The sequence below is a fragment of the Eleutherodactylus coqui genome, chromosome 9 (genome assembly GCF_035609145.1).
Source record: "Eleutherodactylus coqui strain aEleCoq1 chromosome 9, aEleCoq1.hap1, whole genome shotgun sequence".
Classification (NCBI taxonomy): Eukaryota; Metazoa; Chordata; class Amphibia; order Anura; family Eleutherodactylidae; genus Eleutherodactylus; species Eleutherodactylus coqui.
The window spans coordinates 50,421,220-50,440,042 of record NC_089845.1 but is presented as its reverse complement, the minus strand read 5'-3'; the positions used below and the strand labels follow the sequence as shown (position 1 = coordinate 50,440,042).

The following is an 18,823-nucleotide window of genomic DNA, read 5'->3' as shown; positions in this document are numbered from 1 at the left end:
CAGAAATATAACACAAAGCTGATCCAGCACCCAAAATATTATTAAGATTAGCCAATTTTCCAGATTATGATTGATTAACAAATCTTTTATCATTTTTTCTAATACACTGTAATACTTTGGTATAGCAGTGTATTATAAAGTCTATCAATCTCAGCCATTGGGTGCTGAATGGCTGTATTCTGATATAAATGCTGTAGGTTTCCATGTTTTTCTAGGTTTATGCAGCTTTTGAAATGCTAAGAAAAATTGTGTAAAATGGTAAGCAGCAAAACACTTCTCTTGATTCAGCAACTTGATTTAGGCGTCACCAGTTACCCTCTCTTGTACATTTGTACGGTACGAGTGGCAGCCTTGCCTTCGGCATGCTGCTCTGCTCTAAGAGAACGGGGCTCAATAGGATGTACAAGTTTGTTGTCCTTTCATAAAAATGGTTGTCCAATTAAATACCCCATTTCCCCGAATATAAGACAGTGTCTTATATTAATTTTTGTTCAAAAAGGTTTAACTTTTTTACATGTATAGCTGCCTGGACACTATTTAAATTGACTTTTTAATTAACTGTTAGCAGGGCTTAATTTGGGAGTAGGGCTTATATTTCAAGCATCCTCAAAAAGCCTGAAAAATCATTTTGTATCCTCAAAAATTCTGGAAAATCATGCTATGTCTTATTTTCAGGGAAACAGGGTAGTAAAATACAAACATCTCTGTAAGTAATAGAAATATAATTATGAGTCGGTGTCGGCTCCTCTAACGACTGATTTACTAATATACAGCCACAATTACTGTATATTGCACTGGTGTCGTCTGATCTGAGCATGTGCTGACTGTGTCACTGTTTCTATAGGCTCCCCTGCCGTCAGCCATACATCTCATCTCAGCGCAGACTTTCATTGTATCTCACCTTGCGTGTAAGTCTCCTTTTAATTTCTCGTTTCTCCTCTTGTTCTTCTTGTTCATTACGAGCTGTAAGTGAGAAGCAAGATTAAATTTGGCAATACTATCATTTCATGGAACAAGACCTACATATAGTTTATTTCATATACTGGATGTGATGTTAAGTATTCTCATAAAACAAGATGAACCTACTACGTATTATAGAGGCGATAGCTTTACATTTGCAAGCTTTCAGGGCTAGAGGCCCTTTGGTCGGGCAAGTTAAAGGACATTTCCCACCACTTACAATTGCATCACAGCCACTCTGTCTTTCCTGGTTGCTACTAACCAGGTCATGTGACTACAGCAGCCAATCACTGGCCACAGCACTGATCCTCTACAGCTAGTGATTGGCTGCAGCAGTCACATGTCCTGGTCAGCAGCGACCAGGAAGGACAGAGTGGTTGTGACGTTATGTTAAGTCCTAGGAAAACCCCTTTAACAAATGCAGACCATTTATATAATGTTACATCAAGACATTGGGGTGATATATCATTAAAGGGGTATCCGGGACTTTTTAATTTTTTGTACTGATGACCGTCACGTTATCAAACCATGATCACCTGGGACCCACTACTCAGATCTCTATCAATCAGGTGATTTCAGGGGCTGCTGACACTGTAGCACTGACCATAGCGCAGTGGCCTGGGTTGGTACTGCAGACACAGCTCTAGTCGAATTCAATGGGAGCTGTGCTGCAGTAATAAAGTGCATACAGATATAAAGAGGGGACACTCCTGATATACCCAGACTGCAGAAGACCCAGAGGGTTTGCTGACTGTCTCTGAACTATAGGGTATTGAGTGTTAAGTATCCGCTCTGCTCTTATTTACACATCACATTACTATGTAGGATTGAAAAGCCAATTATTGACTTACGTTTCAGAATATTCCGTTGTTCCAACTCTTCAGCTGTTGGCCTTTGGCTCAGTCGTCTGCGAAAGAAGATTGAGATTTTAACCATGACGTCTTCTTCATGTAGGCTGGGTTACAGTTACCAGACTTGTTTTACAATGGGCACCACCATATAACCCATGGCTGCAGCCGGTGCCAGGCTGAAGGAGACCTCCGATACAGATGGCATTACAGGGCCAAGACTCATTGTGACTTGCAGCCATAGATGTTAGTGATAACAAGGCTTTACAACATTTCCTCTGTTTGTCACTAACTTCCTGACTTTCTCAATTTTGTCGCTAATGTGTTTAGTTATGCGAAATGATAGTTCTGAAAGCACACGCCACGAAATACAGTGTATCCGGGTATAGATCCATGGTGAACGCTGATCACATTATATGATCTCTGCTCTTACCTGTCCCTTTAACAAACCCTCTTGAGGCCCATTTACACGTAACAATTGTCGCGCAAAATTCGTTCAAACAAACTAAAATGCGCAATTGTCGTTACGTCTAAACGCAAAGCCACGGTGCGCTATTCGTTTACTTTCCGTTTGTCGCTCAGTTTCAACAATCATCGCTGGCTCGCTCACTTCTCGCTGCGTCTAAATGCTCCCCGCTCCAAGGCGTGTTAGGGGGGGGCGTTTGCTCTCCACCATGATTTAAGAATTTCTGAACAGTGCATAACAGTACTAATAAGGACTGTTCTACATCAGCCTATGGTCAAGTTATCTTGACCATAGGCCCAGGGGTAAGCCTATTTACCTAAAAATATCACGATTACTGGTTTGTGAACTTTTTCACTGTTTGGAGCGCCGTCCCCTAATCTAAGGTTTCTTAAGCGGAATGGAGAAAAAGAAGGCACACTCTATAGAGAAGGTTTGGGTAACCCTCCTAATTCGAGTTTAGGTTTCCTAGCCATACCAATTGCAAACATATGCATAAAATAAGGCACACAGCCATGCAAACTCCATGGACAGTGATTGGTAGTAGCTTAGGCTTTGCTAAGAGACTTAGTGACGCTGACAATGTGGCAATGTCATAGGATGAACCTTGTGCCAGACTGTGAAACTTCTGATCTACCCTGATCAGCTGTAAGGGCTATTATGGCAAAGTTCAAGTGTCCAGCTCAGTCGTGAGGCGGAAGGCCGTGCAAACTCAGTGTGGCTGCCAACTTCTGATACAGGGGTGGCATACAATCAGCCATCCTCCGCTCCATCGTCAGCTGTGTCGTCAGTGATGCAGCGGAGGATATATATATACCGTATGTGCACGTTGAACGTATTGTTTAGTTTGAAAAAGACATTTAATTCTACCGAAACGTTCCGCTTTATTGTTACTGGACCTTAATCCTAAAGCAGCTTTATGGCATCTTTGGATGTCCGCCTCATGATGCTGTGACCTTCCTTAAGGTGCTGTATATAACGGTGGAAGCGTGTTCTCCAGAGTGATGAACCACGTTTCACTATCTGGCAATGTGATGGACAAATTTGGGTTTGGTGGATGCTGGACTACCTACTGGATCGCATAATGCTACTGTAAATTTGAAGGAGAAGGGTTAATGGTATGAGGCTGCTTTCAGGATGGGATGGGCCCGTTAGGCCCCCTGTCCATGTACATTGCAGTATCCCATGGCGAATCCCAGTTGCGGGAGCCGCCGCCTGGGAGCGGGAGTCGGCAGACAGATCTCCGCTGTCAGCCTATCTGACAGGCTGATCGCAGAGAATCGTGGCAATTCACAGCATGCTGCGAATTGCCGGTCGCGAGCGGAGAATCGCAATGATTCTCCGCTCGTTGACAAAGTGCCGGCGCTTTCCATAGCAGCGCTATGGAAAGCTTCAGACAGCGTGATTCGCCAGCGATTTACCGCCAGCAAAATCACGTCCGTGGACAGGGGGCCTTATTTACAATGAAACATAATGTTAAAGGAGTTTTCCAGCTCTAAAACAGATGACCTAACCACAGGATAGGCCATCAATAGCTGATTGGTAGAGGTCAGACTCCCATGACCCCAGCCAATCCACTGTTAGCCGGGCCAGCTCTCACTCTGTATGGAGCAGGGAGCACATAGCTCCATACATAATGCAGTGCTGCAGCATGGTACTGCAGGCACAGAATGCAATGGGCCAATGCACAATGTACAGTGCTATCTGCTTCCTGCTCCGTAGCTGGCCCAGTGAACAGCTGAGTGGCCAGGGTCCCGTTAAACCCCTTTAATGCTACAGCATAGGAAAACATTTAAACAACTGTTTGCATTTTTGTGCAGCACTTTGGGGAAGACCTTTCCATTTCCATCATGACTGTGTCCCTGTGCACAAAGCGAGGTCCATTAAGACAATGTTTGCCAGGCTCTGACCTCAGTCCCATAAAACACATTTGGAATGAATTTGAACACCAATTGCAAACCACCCGCTGGTGAAACCGCTGCTCCAACCCCTGTGTAGTGGCCCATGTTTGTAATTGCAGGCACAGCTCCCATTAATTTAAATGAGTGGCAATGCCTGCAAAAACAAGTGGCACACACTAAACAGGGCTCAATGCTGTCAGTGAGCAGCTGATCAGTCGGGGTTCCGAGCAGCGGACCCTGAGTGATTAGCTATATCGATGACCTACCTTGAGAATAGGTCAACATTAGTATTTCCCCTGGAAAATCACTTTATGGTAAATCTGCGGGATGTCATTTATATGGCATTTACTACAAAACTTGCAAAACTCATTATGATGAAATCCAGATCTTGTGTAATGCATCGATGGGATTAAAATATGTCATACATCTCCGAGTTGAACTTTGTCCAACATATGGAGATAACTCAGTAGTGATGTGATCTCCTAGAGAGGTGAGGGAGGTGAGAGGGCAGGAGTGTCGCCACGTCAGCTAAAAGTACATCATAGAAGAACCCATTTGCATGTGACTTAATAATGAGATTCAAGCTATAGAGATGAACCCACCTAGTAAGTTTAGTCCCAATCTGCTGCCTCAGTTCCAGCCTCTCTTCATCTGTCTGCATGGGCAGAATGTTCTTCTCTTCTAACTCTCTCTTGGAGGGTCTGTTGCTTAACTTGATTGCCAAAGAATCCTTCCTGAGAACCTTTAATGCCAGAGAACCTAGAGAAATCAGACAGTAAGGAGCTTACTAATGAGCTTCAGACTAAGGGTGGCCTTACACAAGAAAACGAGGGATTTTCAGCGATAGTCATCGCTTATTAACATGGAACTCGCCAGGGTGCTGAGCGAGAAATCACCAATTTGTCCTAGTCACTTTGTTCCCATTCACTAGTGAACGGCTTCTCCCTCAGTATAAACAGGCAGTCGTTCATCTTTGGAAGACTGCCTGTTCATAGTGAATGGAGGTAGGTGACCGGCAAAGATCACCAGCACGCTCCACTTCCATTCACTGACCCACTATCAATCCCGTATGAAAGCACAGCAGCGAGAATCATTGGAACGGCAGTCGTCCCATGTAAAGCCACCCTTAACCAGTGTTTCCCAAACTCCAGTCCTCACAGCCCCAAAAGAAAACACTTATGTCAATGCCTAAAGAGCCATTCACATGCAACGATTATCGCTTAAAAGCCATCGTTTGAGCGATAATCGTTGTGTGGAAATGCTCCCACCTTTACTCTTCGGCTGAACGATGATTTTTAGATGAGCATAAAATCCATCGTTCAGCTGGAGAGAAGGTAACACAGACTTATTGCTTCTGGTTTACTGTCCATGGTGCTGTATTCTCCACAGGATCTGCTGATTACATTGTATTCAGCTTGCAGCCCCATGGCAGAACAAAGGAGCTGTATGCAGAGAACAGACCACCTGATGTTCTCTGCATACAGGTCCTGGAGAGTCATTTACATGCAAATGAATGTGATAAGCTGTTAATTGACATTAGTGTCCAAAAGCAGTTTATGCAACACAATCGCTCAAAACTTTTGAATGATTATCTTTGCGTGTAAATGGGCCTTTAGGCCCTGACAATACTTGCATCACCTGTTCAATACTGTGGAAATCTTAAAAGGGGTGTGAGGTGTAATCACTGCGATCACATTCAATAGAAGTAGGGTGACAGTTGAACAACCGTTGCATGAATGATCGTCTGGTAAATGATGGTTACGGTGACACAGCCATGCGGATTTTAGTTCATCTTGGCCATTACATGCATCACAGAAGAGGAAATAAAAAATTAAAGGAGATGTCTCGAGGAAGCAGTTAATTTTTTTTTTTGCCCAGTCCCCCCCATTAAACATACATTACAAAGCCCCCCTGTAAATGACATTTCTAGCTGGTTCGTACTTACCGTTCCAGCGTTTCAGCAACTTATAAAAGTTTTCTCAAGATGGCCGCCGGCTCTTTCCCCGTCGCTCGCTGCAGCCCGACGTGCGCGCTCCCGAGACGCCGCCAGCTGTGTCTCCATGGCAACCGGACGCATCGCAGCCGCCGACCAGACAGCAGGTAACCGGCGCTAGCCCCCGGCTCCCCAGCGCTAGACCCTCAGCCCAGGTGAAGGCCCCGGAGCCCAGCGCTAGGTTCCGGAGCCCAGCGCTAGTTCCCCCGGCCTAGCGGCAGCCCCCCCCCGGCCTAGCGACAGCCCCCCCGGCGCAGCCCGGCGCAGCGGCAGCCCCCCCCGGCCTAGCGACAGCCCCCCCGGCGCAGCCCCCCCCGGCCTAGCGACAGCCCCCCCATCACAGCGGCAGCCCCCCCCGGCCTAGCGACAGCCCCCCCGGCGCAGCGGCAGCCCCCCCCGGCCTAGCGACAGCCCCCCCATCACAGCGGCAGCCCCCCCATCACAGCGACAGCCCCCCCATCACAGCGACAGCCCCCCCGGCGCAGCGACAGCCCCCCCGGCGCAGCGACAGCCCCCCCCGGCGCAGCGACAGCCCCCCCCGGCGCAGCGACAGCCCCCCCCCGGCGCAGCGACAGCCCCCCCCCGGCGCAGCCCGGCGCAGCGGCAGCCCCCCCCCGACCCATCACTTACCTGGGAGGCTTCTCGGGGCTGCTGGGCTGGGCTTCTCCGCTGGGCAGCTCCAGTTTCTGCACCTTCCTCTAACAGAGGATGGTGCAGAATGGCCGCTTCAGCGCGCTCCCGAGCAGTGACAGCTCGTCTGCGCATGCGCAGAAGAGCTGTAGCGGGGAGCACACTGAAGCGGCTCGTGCTGAATGGAGAAGACCGGACTGCGCAAGCGCGTCTAAAAAAGCAAGCTGCCAGCGAATTTAGACGGAACCATGGAGACGAGGACGCTAGCAACGGAGCAGGTAAGTGGAATAACTTCTGTATGGCTCATATTTAATGCACAATGTACATTACAAAGTGCATTAATATGGCCATACGGAAGTGTATAACCCCACTTGGTTTCGCGAGACCACCCCTTTAAGTATACCGTGGCCAACATCCAACCAATGCCTTGCATTTATTATCTATCATTCACATGCAGTGTGGCTTTAAGACTCCAGGGGGAGCCCAGGGTGGCAGTACCAATGGGGTTCACTGATGGAAATGCAGGGCAACCCGCCGAATTATCATGGCGTCATTAATAGGTTGCTGGTTTGCATGGTGAACTACATATATCAGAATGGTCTGGCACCCTGTATCCACTCTGTGTGGGAGTGTACACCACGCATCCACCCCCCTCATTATCAGGAGGCAGTGTGAGTGGCTGTCTCATCGGTGTCCTGCACAGGTGTTATTGGCTCCTCCATTTGGTAGTCAGCTACCTGCATGGTGAGAGGAGGATGCATCTATATGCACTCCTCACCCAGTAAGTAACGGCCATTTTCTGTGATCGATATTGGCCATTACAGTCCATCAAACAGCCCATACAAGTTCAATGACATCGGGCGACGGATCAACGATTTTTCTGGAAATATTCTTTCAGGAATGCTCCTTTGTCTGACTATGGGATGAAAATTGCAAACATGGCCGACTTCCTTCTAGACAATGGTGGTCTGTCACTGGTGGTCTTAAATGCTTGTTTGCTATTAAATTTCATCCAACGAATGTTGGTTATGGTTGAAATTATCCATTTTCAATAACTTTAGTTTAAAGTTGTCGGCCACGTCTGAAATGTTTGTCAGACAACATAACTTTCCTTGAAAGAATGTTTCGTACTTCTCCAGATGTCATTGAATATATATAGGAAATTGAACGACAAAAACGGCCATTATGGCCTGAAATGTGTATGGCTGCGTGTGCAAAAGGATGATCATCTAACCAGATGATCATTCGTTCAACAGTTCAACCATCGACCTCCTCCTGCCCATTGGGCATGGCTACCTTTATTGTCACTTCACCCATGTGTTATGATACAACTAACTTTGTATCCCAGTCTAGGGATATCACTGTTTACTATCTCTGTATTGTGACTTAATTTAGCTTATTGGGGGTCTCGTTACAGATTCTACACTGTCTAGGAACTTCAAGTTATGGCCCTGTTTATCAGGTTGGCATATCGCGGTTTTCCATCCAATGCTCAGTAAAACAAGGTAGAAGCACACAAGTGAAGGAATTCTTCCAATTCTATAATGAGTGAAGATGTAGAATGGCTGTGGAAGGCTCAGTGAACACACTTGTGTATCGTAGACCTCCATTCAGTGTCGTTACACCATACACTGTTTTTGGTGTTTGGTAACATATATAAAGGAGTGTTTTTCCAAAATGAGTCAAGTTTTTGTGTCATATGATACAGTACAAATCCCTCTGCTTCTGTTTACAGGTGAGTTATCACCTATTGTATTTAATGCTGGCAGAGCCTTGTGAACTATGAAGCCTTCTGCCTCTATTGGATTGAAGATAAAGCCAACTGCCATCTTCACAGTTAAACAAGTTCAATCCGGAAGAGTTTTCATCAAATCTGAGCAAAACTATAATGCTGAAATTTTGGATTTTGTATCTGTACTAAAAAGAAGAAAGAACTTGTCATTGGCAGCAGCCACACGTTTATAGAGTCTGGTGAAGAGATGAGTTCAGCTGATCGAAAAGATGTGCGCTGCTCCTTGAAAACCATTTGAGTGAACTGTGGTATGAGCATGAAGAAATACACTGTATCGTCTGAAGCTGAATGTCCGTGACGATGGAAACAAGGTGAAAGATGATGAACTTACCTGTGATTGCAGGATGGAAAATGAGCCACAAACTAGGAATGTGGTAAACAACTACAGCACAATGCGCTGCTGCACTGCCTTATTTATAACAATATTTTTATTAATAACTTGCTAATATCATTAGGAAATTATAGTACTAGTGTTTCTGGTGGCATAATGCGTCACACAGCTGTGCTACATGCACGTCACACACACTGCTCTGCTACATGCACGTTACACACACAGCTCTGCTACATACATTGTTCATCCCATACAACAAGGATCAGAAACAACATAGTAGTGGAGATGAAGGACTTGTGATGATGTCACCGTCATGGTCCGCCCCTGAACACATTACGGTGATGTCATCAAAGGTCCAGCATTTTTTATTTGCAGATTTTGGGCAAACTACACACCCCCTGCCACCTCAGTTGCTATGGCACACTAACGAACACCTAGCCGGACAGCAGCTGTGTGCGTACAGGACCTGTGATGATGACGTGATCAGGGGCAGAGCATGTAACTCCCTCACTGTGGATGAAGGACCATTGATGACGTCACCGTCATGTGATCAGGGGTGGAGCATGTAGGTCACTCACAAGCCCACTCACTCACGGATGAACAGGTCATTGTTAGTAGTTTGACTAGTAATTATTAGAAAATTATAGTACCAGTGTTTCGGGTTGCGCAATGCACCACACAGCTGTGATACGTTGCTTTTGCATATGAGCTGCATGTGTTTTACAAACTTCAGCTGCTGGCTGAGGTGAAATTGTAGCTTGTCGCTGTGTCATGTAAGCTGCATTAGCAGCATGGCGGTGTTGAACCCTCTCGGGTGACATGTTTGCACGACAACTTGTTTCAACACCAAACAACGGTTGATGATTAGTTGAAGGCTGGACTCGTATTGGTGGCATTAGCACTTGAGATGACATGATATCACAGTCTGGAGATGTGAAGATAGCGGTGAAGGACGATGCTTCAATTTTGTTGGTCAATATGCATCGCCAGCCATGTATGTGGACAGTTGAGAGGTGTCATTTATTCGAGCCCCACATAGGTGTGCAGCTACAAACTGCCAGACCGAGTACTGCTGTATCCATAGCAACTGCGGCCGCGGGGGTTTGTGAGGGATGTAGTCTGTCCATAATCCCTCAATTAGCTCAGAGACCATGTGACTGATCACATGATGGTGACATCATCATAGGTCCTGTCAGCACACAAGCTATGTATGTGTAAATTTGTGAGGTGTCATTTATTGGAGTCTCCACACAGGTGTCCAGATGTCTCACAACCAGGTAGAAACTGGCAGACTGAGTACTGCTGTATCCATAGCAACTGATGCAGCAGGGGTTTGTGTGGGATGTAGTCTGCCCATAATTCCTTATTCAGTGCAGGAGGATAAAAGACCTGTGATGATGTCACCATCATGTGATCAGGGGGAGGAGCTAAGAGCCAGTAACTGACATCACAGGTGCTGTCAAGCTCCGAATGTAACTCACACATCAGACACACACGGATTGACGGACAAGTGGTTGTTGGCACTTTGGTAGAGGTTCCATCACAGATACGGTTCAAAATACTGGGAGAAAAAGGGCTGCATGCAGAGCTTTTTTGTTTTTTTGTCCAAAAGACAGTCAGCTGGGCAGAAACCAAACAGACCCCATTATAGTCAATGGGGCATGTCTGGCGCTGTTTGGTTCCGTCCAGAGACAGAGCTCTGGGATGGCTCTGGTATGGCTGCAGGGATTCCCTTTTCCCGCACCCTGAACGGAGCAGGAAAGTGGAACCCCAAGTGAGGATGTAAAACCACCCTATTGGGCAGGGCTAGATTTTCAGCGACCACCTAAAATATGTCTCATGTGATCCTGGTACAATAATACTTGATTTTTTTTTTAAAACTCTTTTTCAATATTATGTTTGCATTTTTTCGACTTTCTCTAAAACAATCCCTTGTGACTCGACTCATTGAGGAAAAACGCTCCTATTACTATAGTGATTTTTCAGAATTCGACCTTTCATCTAATGTATCTGTAAAATCCACAATCATGATAATTCTCAGCCTGCCGTCACATTGTTCTGCAAGCTTCCGTACTTACTTGTGTATAGTGAGCTATCGTCATCTTCCTCCTCATCGTCATCCTCGTCGTCTTCATCATCCCTTAAATAGAGGCATGAGGAGTCTTCATAGTTTGATTCATGAGGCACATTTTCTTTATCATCTTCACATTCAATAACAACAGTTGGCACTTGTCTCATGTCAGCATATCCACCGAGTCCTGATTTTGACATGCTGTCTCCATGTAAGCCCGAGCTACAAAAACAGGCAGGAAGAACCTTCTTCAATAAACACCATTAGAGTCCATTACAACTTCATAATCGTATGATAATGTTGGAAAATGTGGGGTCCTAAGGCCACATCAGTGGGGAAAGTCATTGGATTTTACAGTAAATCAACTTTGTTCAGTCTGCTTCATATAAAGTCATTATCTATACTGTGGCAGCAAACTAGGGAAATGAAATAATCATATACATACACATTCTATATATATAGAGAGAGAGAGAGAGAGAGAGAGAACGAGAGAGAGAGAGAGAGAACGAGAGAGAGAGAGAGAACGAGAGAGAGAACGAGAGAGAGAGAGAGAACGAGAGAGAGAGAGAGAACGAGAGAGAGAGAGAGAACGAGAGAGAGAGAGAGAGAGAACGAGAGAGAGAGAGAGAGAGAACGAGAGAGAGAGAGAGAACGAGAGAGAGAGAGAGAACGAGAGAGAGAGAGAACGAGAGAGAGAGAGAGAGAGAGAACGAGAGAGAGAGAGAACGAGAGAGAGAGAGAACGAGAGAGAGAGAGAGAACGAGAGAGAGAGAGAGAGAACGAGAGAGAGAGAGAGAACGAGAGAGAGAGAGAACGAGAGAGAGAGAGAGAGAACGAGAGAGAGAGAGAGAGAGAACGAGAGAGAGAACGAGAGAGAGAGAACGAGAGAGAGAGAGAGAGAGAGAGAGAGAACGAGAGAGAGAGAGAGAGAACGAGAGAGAGAGAGAGAACGAGAGAGAGAGAACGAGAGAGAACGAGAGAGAGGACAAGAGAGAGAGAGAGCGGAAACGAATGCTTGAACAGCTCCTACTGAATGGCACTTCGGCTGAAGCTGGCGCGAATAGCAGTGGCTGCACTACTGACATGGGTGAGTAAGGTCCGAAATGGACTGCAACGTTCTATGACATTGTATCACACTACTCTACCTACTATTTGGTAGTTTGTGACACAAGAATACATTTAGCTTGCATCAGTTTTAGAGCGCTGTAGATGTGTTCCATCTGGGTCCTTTTAGACGAGCCGCTTCTCGTGTGAACGAGTGACGTCACCGCCAACTCGTTGGCTCTCGTGGAGCCAGTTTAGACAAGCAGATACATCGGTGGCTCCTTCCAATCTTTCACATTCGCTGTATAAGTGAATGAGAGGGACTGAATGATTGCTGCTCAAACTGAACGATAAGTGAAGGAGGCAACGATAAGTTTTTATGCCCACATAAAATGAACGATGAAGGAAGAGTGAACGGTTATCATTCGTCATTGGCTCGCGTTCAGACCAAATGATTATGTATTGTGCACTTTAGCTCTTTCGAACAATTTCTTGTTCCATCTAAAAGACACCTTGAAATGAATAAAGGAAACTTAGACCAATCTAATATAAAGAAGCCTACAGGCTTTTTCTTGCACCACACTTTGGCCCCTTTGCGTGACCTTTGGTGGATGGTTTTGGTGTCATTAGATTTATGACATTCTCACCACCGCCGTACTATCATAAAATTTGAGTTTGATACATTCAGTGACTGTCAGGCAGGTCAAAGTACCTATGATAAGTCTAGCGGTGCTGCTGTCCTTCAGCCAACAGTTCCTCTAGGGAAAGTCAAGGCTCCTTCACACTGGCGAGGGCGATCTCGTGCAGTGAAAACCGGCCCGACATTGCCCTCACAATCCATGTGGAAACCCCTGGATGAAATCCCAATAAAACCTGAAGAAATCCCCCGCCACGGCTGTCACAGCAGGGCAGGGGATCGCAATCTTTTCCCACTGTTTTCAATGGGGCCGGCCCCATTGAAAACAATGGGCGATATTACAAAAGAAAGGACATGCTGCTATCTCTTCTCTGCATAGCATTGCAGCACGATGCCATGCAGGGAAACATCGCAAATGTGAATGAACCCATTTTAAGTTCGCATAGCGAACATAGCGTCAATCTAGTATATGTAAATTGAAATCACGATTAAGCCCTCTCGGCAATCGAGTATCCAGGCAGTGTGTCCAGGCTACCACCTGTGTTGTATATGCCATAACATGTCCATGTGTTCTCTATATAGCGAACACCGCTGATAAAATATCACAGCATGAATCTAGTGTATGTAATAACCAAGTGAAGTTCTGTCTACTGTCTCCCCAGGTGGTGACAGACACAAGAGATTAAGACAAAGGAATTTAGGCTCGGTACACTACTTGGGTTCTAAGTCACCGGGAGGGCCTAACTGCAACTCTGATACATTAATTTGTCGAGGTTTCCTCAGTTAAGTTGAACATTAAGCATTTTGTTCAGAAAAAGGTGAACATTTCTATTTAAATACCTAAATGTCTGAGATCTCGCCGTTGTATGGAGTGTACCGCTTAATGACCGAGTTTTACTTCGTATTAAAAATGTTCGCAGGTGAAATCAACCCACATAGGTTGCCTGTGTTAGATTTTTGGTTCCACCATATATTATGTATACTGACCATAATCTTTGAGAAGACCCCCCCTCCCCCCCCATAAGTCCACTTCTTAATGCAATTCTGTGGTGGTTGTCTACAGGAGACCTCTCTCTATATACACTCATTGTAAAAAAAAAAAGCAAAACTCAAGCCCCTTGGGGTCATTTATTGTTGAAAACCGAACCCTTGAAGGGAGGCTCTAGTACCCTGTTGTACTGCCTCTAGCTTGGATACAAGATGTGATACGGGTGGGCATGGAGGCTCTATGTACCCTGTTGTACTGCCTCTAGCTTGGATACAAGATGTGATACGGGTGGGCATGGAGGCTCTATGTACCCTGTTGTACCGCCTCTAGATTGGATACAAGATGTGATAAGGGTGGGCATGGAGACTCTAGTACCCTGTTCTACTGCCTCTACCGTGAATACAAGATGTGATATGGGCAGGCATGGAGGCTCTAGTACCCTGTTGTACCGCCTCTAGCTTGGATACAAGATGTGATACGGGTGGGCATGGAGGCTCTAGTACCCTGTTGTACTGCCTCTAGCTTGGATACAAGATGTGATACGGGCGGGCATGGAGGCATACAGGTTCTCTATGGTATCCTGCAGCTTATCCGTGTACATTTGCTCTAATTGAGTCTCTAGATTGTGCAAACTCAAATGCTGTCGAAGCTGGCATCCTAGATGATCCCATACATGTTCTATTGGCAATAAATTTGGCGACCAGGCAGGCCATGGAAGTACTGAAATGTTGTGGAGGCATTCCTGTGATACCCTTGTGTGTGCGGCCGAGCATTATCCTATTGGAAAATGCCTCTTGGAAGTCCTCCCATGAGAGAAACACATGTGGCTGTAGGGCGTTCTGAACATATCGCTGAGCTGTCATTGTTCCTTGTACCATTACTAGGGGTGAACAACTGTTGTATGCGATGGCCCCCCAGGAACATCACACCAGCAGTTGGGGCAGTGTGCTGCTCCACAGCAAGTGCTGGGTGGAGGTGTTCACCCTTAGGCCTCAATGGCCTAGGGGTGAGCACAACGAAACAGATGTTTGAGCTTGTAAGATGATGCTCTCTACTTGTGGTCTGTCAAGGATTTCCTGAACCCATTTGTTTTGCGTGAGTGCCTTCACAGATCAATTGGTCTCAACAGCTCCCAACAGTCTGGTCAGAATGGCCCATTTGACAGGCAATTCATTCATACGACCATCCAGGTTCTCGCATTTTAATGCACCCCCTCTCAAACTCTGTTAACTGGGTGAAATCTCTGATTGCATTGTAGACATGACTAGTGGTCAATAAGCTTTACAAAAGCTGCCATAAGAAGCACTTTCTACTATTGCATTTAGATATTGTTCAGAAATTTCTTCCCAACATTGTTGCAGAAGTTCCCACAAATGTGCTGCAATTGTAGGATGCTTTGCTTTCACCCTTCTGTCCAGTTTTTCTCAAACAAACACAATGGGGTTTCAGTCTGGAGACTGTGCAGGTCATTCTTTTCTGTGAAGCCTACTTGCTTCTTCTTGTCTTCTTAAGTTGGTCTGACATAACCTACAAGTATGTTTTGGATCATTGTCTTGCTGTATTATGAACCTCTGACCAACTAGGTGTGCACCAGAGGGTAGTGAATGGCATATAAAAATGCTAAGGTAGCGCTTTTCATCCAGCGTGCCAATCTTCCTCTGCAAGTTGCCAACTCTGGATCCAACATAAGAGACCCAGGCCATCATGCTTCCTCCTCCATGTTTGATGATTGGTGTCCCTAACTCAGAAACCATCCTTTCACCTACTCGACAGGGTATAAAAACTCTGCGGGATGTACCAGAGATGTTACATTTTGATTCATCAGTCCATAAGACATTTTTTCACTCTTCAGTAGTCCAAAGGAGGTGCTACTTGGCCTAGGTCTTTTTTTATTTTGCAATCTTCGCAGTTGCATTAAGCAGTTCTTGGAAATTTTGTGTTGTGAGGCGCCGATCATGCAAACTGTTGACTCTCAAAAACTTGTCATCTGATTTTGTAGTGGCTTTTGGTCTGCCAGACCTCTTCCTGTTAGGCTGGGTTCACACAGGGCGGATTCCCATCGGAAATCTCGCGGTTTGGCCGCAGCAAAAACCGCGAGATTTCCGCCGGGAGAACCGCCGAGGCGGCTTTGAAGCGGCCCGGCCGCTTGCTTTTCCGTTGCAGATGGCGCTCCCATAGAGGAGAGTGCGGCCGCGATGAAAATAAACAAAAAAGGAAAGGTAAATAGACATGCTGCATCTTCTAAAACCGCGGCTGCGGCTTGGACTTACCGCAGCGGATTGGCCGTCCCGTGTGGACGAGGTTTCTGAGAAATCTCGTCCACATGGCTGGCTAATCCCGAGATTAGCGGCCGCGGGTGGATTTGCCGCGGCAAATCCGCCCTGTGTGAACCCAGCCTTAGAGTTTCCTCTAGTTTTCAAGTGCCTTTTGATGGTATAGGAAACTGTACTGACTGTCACCTTGGCTTTCTTGGCAACTTCTCTGTAGAACAGACCTACATTTCTAAGGGTTATAAGTGTCTGTCCGTTTTATTTGGGTAATTGCCTTTTTTTGCTATTATGATAGCAATCTGCTCTGTCCTGTAGAGTGAAAATGTCCAAATCCTGCCCTAGTGGGTTTTGTAATGCAGTCTGCTCCAAAATTGGTTATATAGAATCAGAGGGTTTGAAAGTAATCTACAAAAGTTGAAACACCTGTAGGAATAGTTTACATCTGATTTCAAACCATAATTTGCTTTCTGGGCTGCGAAGCAGCTGTCCTTGATGTGTTCCCTGAAAAACTCCCTTTGGTTAAAATCATAAATTCAGATTATTGTTGTGTTTCAGGTTAAAATTTCATAATATTTTTGTGTTTTAACTTACTTTGAACCTTTGAGCCATTTAACATTATCAACTGGAGTTGAATTGTGTTAATGTCAAAAATAATGGGAAAAATTGAGGTGTTCTAAAACTTTTACCAGTAAAGAGAGAGAGAGAGGCTACATATGCACATAAATGCAAGTGTTCAGTGACCAGTTTAGTTTGGGCTATAATTAATTTTTATTATTCTTGGAGCAGAGGGGAGATTGGGAAAAAAACCCCTGAAATTCTGTCGTTGTTTGGGTTTTCATAGGATTCACCAAGTGTACGTAATGCTACAGAATAACATCACAGATGCATTTTTATTGCATCATTTATTGTATGTGCAATCTTCTTCCCATAAAACACAGTGAAAACTGCATCAGCCTTCGTTTTAGCACAAATGCGAACCAAACAAGTAAAAATAATAACATATTGGACAACTTAACCTGTTTATGACCTGTTTCAAAACAATACATTTTAAGGGTGGCTTCACACGAGCGTGTTTTTGTGTGTACATAGGTGCGTACATAAGTGCACACCCATGTACGTGCAAAAACAAGCGTGAATGCAGGTCCGTGCATTGCCTTCAATGGAGCTGCGGCTGCTGCCGGCGCCTCCCTTGAAGACAATGGTCTGCCGGCACCCCTGAATTGTTTTTCAGGGAAGGGCTTTAAATATAAGCTCTTCCCTGAAAAACAACAATTTTAGTGTAAAAAACAAAACAAAAAAAACTTACCTGTCTGCCACTGCCGTGTCCCTGCGGGGATGAAGAACACATCTGCTGCATGCGGCAGATGTTTCCTTCATCCCCGCGGGGAATAAAAAATTCCCTGCTGCACCTGTCACATCTGTGACAGATGCAGCAAAGGAATTCTTTATCCCTGCAGGGAATAAAGAATTTCCTACCGCAGCTGTAAATTCATGAATGGGCGAGTGCTGCCTCTGATTGGCTGAGCGCAGGGACCAATCAGAGGCAGCTCTCAGCTTGTCATTCAATAGCTGACAGCTGCCTCTGATTGGTCACAGTGCTCAGCCAATCAAAGGCAGCCCATTCAGCAGGCGGGGATTTTAAATCTCCGTCTGCTGAATACTCCTCACAGCAGGGCAGGAGGAGTGCTGACTGGATGTGGCTGAGCCCTGGCAGCTAAAGAAAGGTGAGTATAGAGTTTTAAAAATTTTTTATCACCATTTTTTCTTGTTTTTCAGGGAAGGGCTTATATTTAAAGCCCTTCCCTGAAAAACAATTACTGGGTGCCGGCAGCTTGATTCGCTACCGCAGCTGTCATCTGTGACAGCTGCGGTAGGAAATTCTTTATTCCCTGCAGAGGTGAAGAAAACATCTGCTGCATGCGGCAAATGTGTTCTTCATTCCCGTGGGGATTTAGAATTCCTTTGCTGCATCTGTCACAGATGTGGCAGGTGCAGCAGGGAATTATTTTTCCTCGTGGAGATGAAGGAAAGACTGAAGACCTGGGAAGAAAGATTCCCATTTTTATCTTTTCATTTAGCCTGTCATTAGCTGGTAATTTTGCTCACTTTGACCACGATGTTCATTAAAGGGGTTGTCCCGCGCCGAAACGGGTTTTTTTTTTTTTCAACCCCCATCCCCCCCCCCCCGTTCGGCGCGAGACAACCCTGATGCAGGGGTTAAAAAAGAACACCGGACAGCGCTTACCTGAATCCCCGCGCTCCGGTGACTTCTTACTTACCCGGTGAAGATGGCCGCCGGCATCTTCTCCCTCGGTGGACCGCAGGGCTTCTGTGCGGTCCATTGCCGATTCCAGCCTCCTGATTGGCTGGAATCGGCACGTGACGGGGCGGAGCTACACGGAGCCCCATTGAGAAAAGCAGAAGACCCGGACTGCGCAAGCGCGTCTAATTTGGCCATTAGACGGCGAAAATTAGACGGCAACCATGGAGACGAGGACGCCAGCAACGGAACAGGTAAGTGAATAACTTTTGATAACTTCTGTATGGCTCATAATTAATGCACAATGTACATTACAAAGTGCATTAATATGGCCATACAGAAGTGTATAGACCCACTTGCTGCCGCGGGACAACCCCTTTAATTTTCATTGCTGAGAGCTGATCATTATAACTCGCTGTCACTTCATTAGGGTAGAACTGACAAAGTGCCAACCCAATTTTTTTTACTGGCAAAGTGCTATATATACATCCTACCTGCACAGTGCATCAACAATTAGGATGTATATATATAGATGGTAAGACACCAAGGGGTTAAAAAAGCAATCCGTTTTCTATTTTTGTATTTTTAGGAAATCCATCCCAATAATTACTGATCCCTTATGTGAAGATTCCAGT

The 18,823-nt window shown here is 45.7% G+C and overlaps 1 protein-coding gene across 6 annotated transcripts in view; it reads right to left on the bottom strand.

Moving 5' to 3' along the window:
* Nucleotides 1–18,823, bottom strand: part of PHACTR1 (phosphatase and actin regulator 1) — a 299,050-nt gene that overhangs the window by 8,512 nt on the left and 271,715 nt on the right. For all 6 annotated transcript variants that reach the window (XM_066579374.1, XM_066579372.1, XM_066579373.1 and 3 more), the window contains 4 exons: nt 10,997–11,211; nt 4,775–4,931; nt 1,812–1,867; nt 902–963 (listed from right to left, as the gene is read on the bottom strand). In XM_066579374.1, the coding sequence (XP_066435471.1) occupies nt 902–963; nt 1,812–1,867; nt 4,775–4,931; nt 10,997–11,211 (490 nt within the window). The remainder of the gene's footprint in view (nt 1–901; nt 964–1,811; nt 1,868–4,774; nt 4,932–10,996; nt 11,212–18,823) is intronic.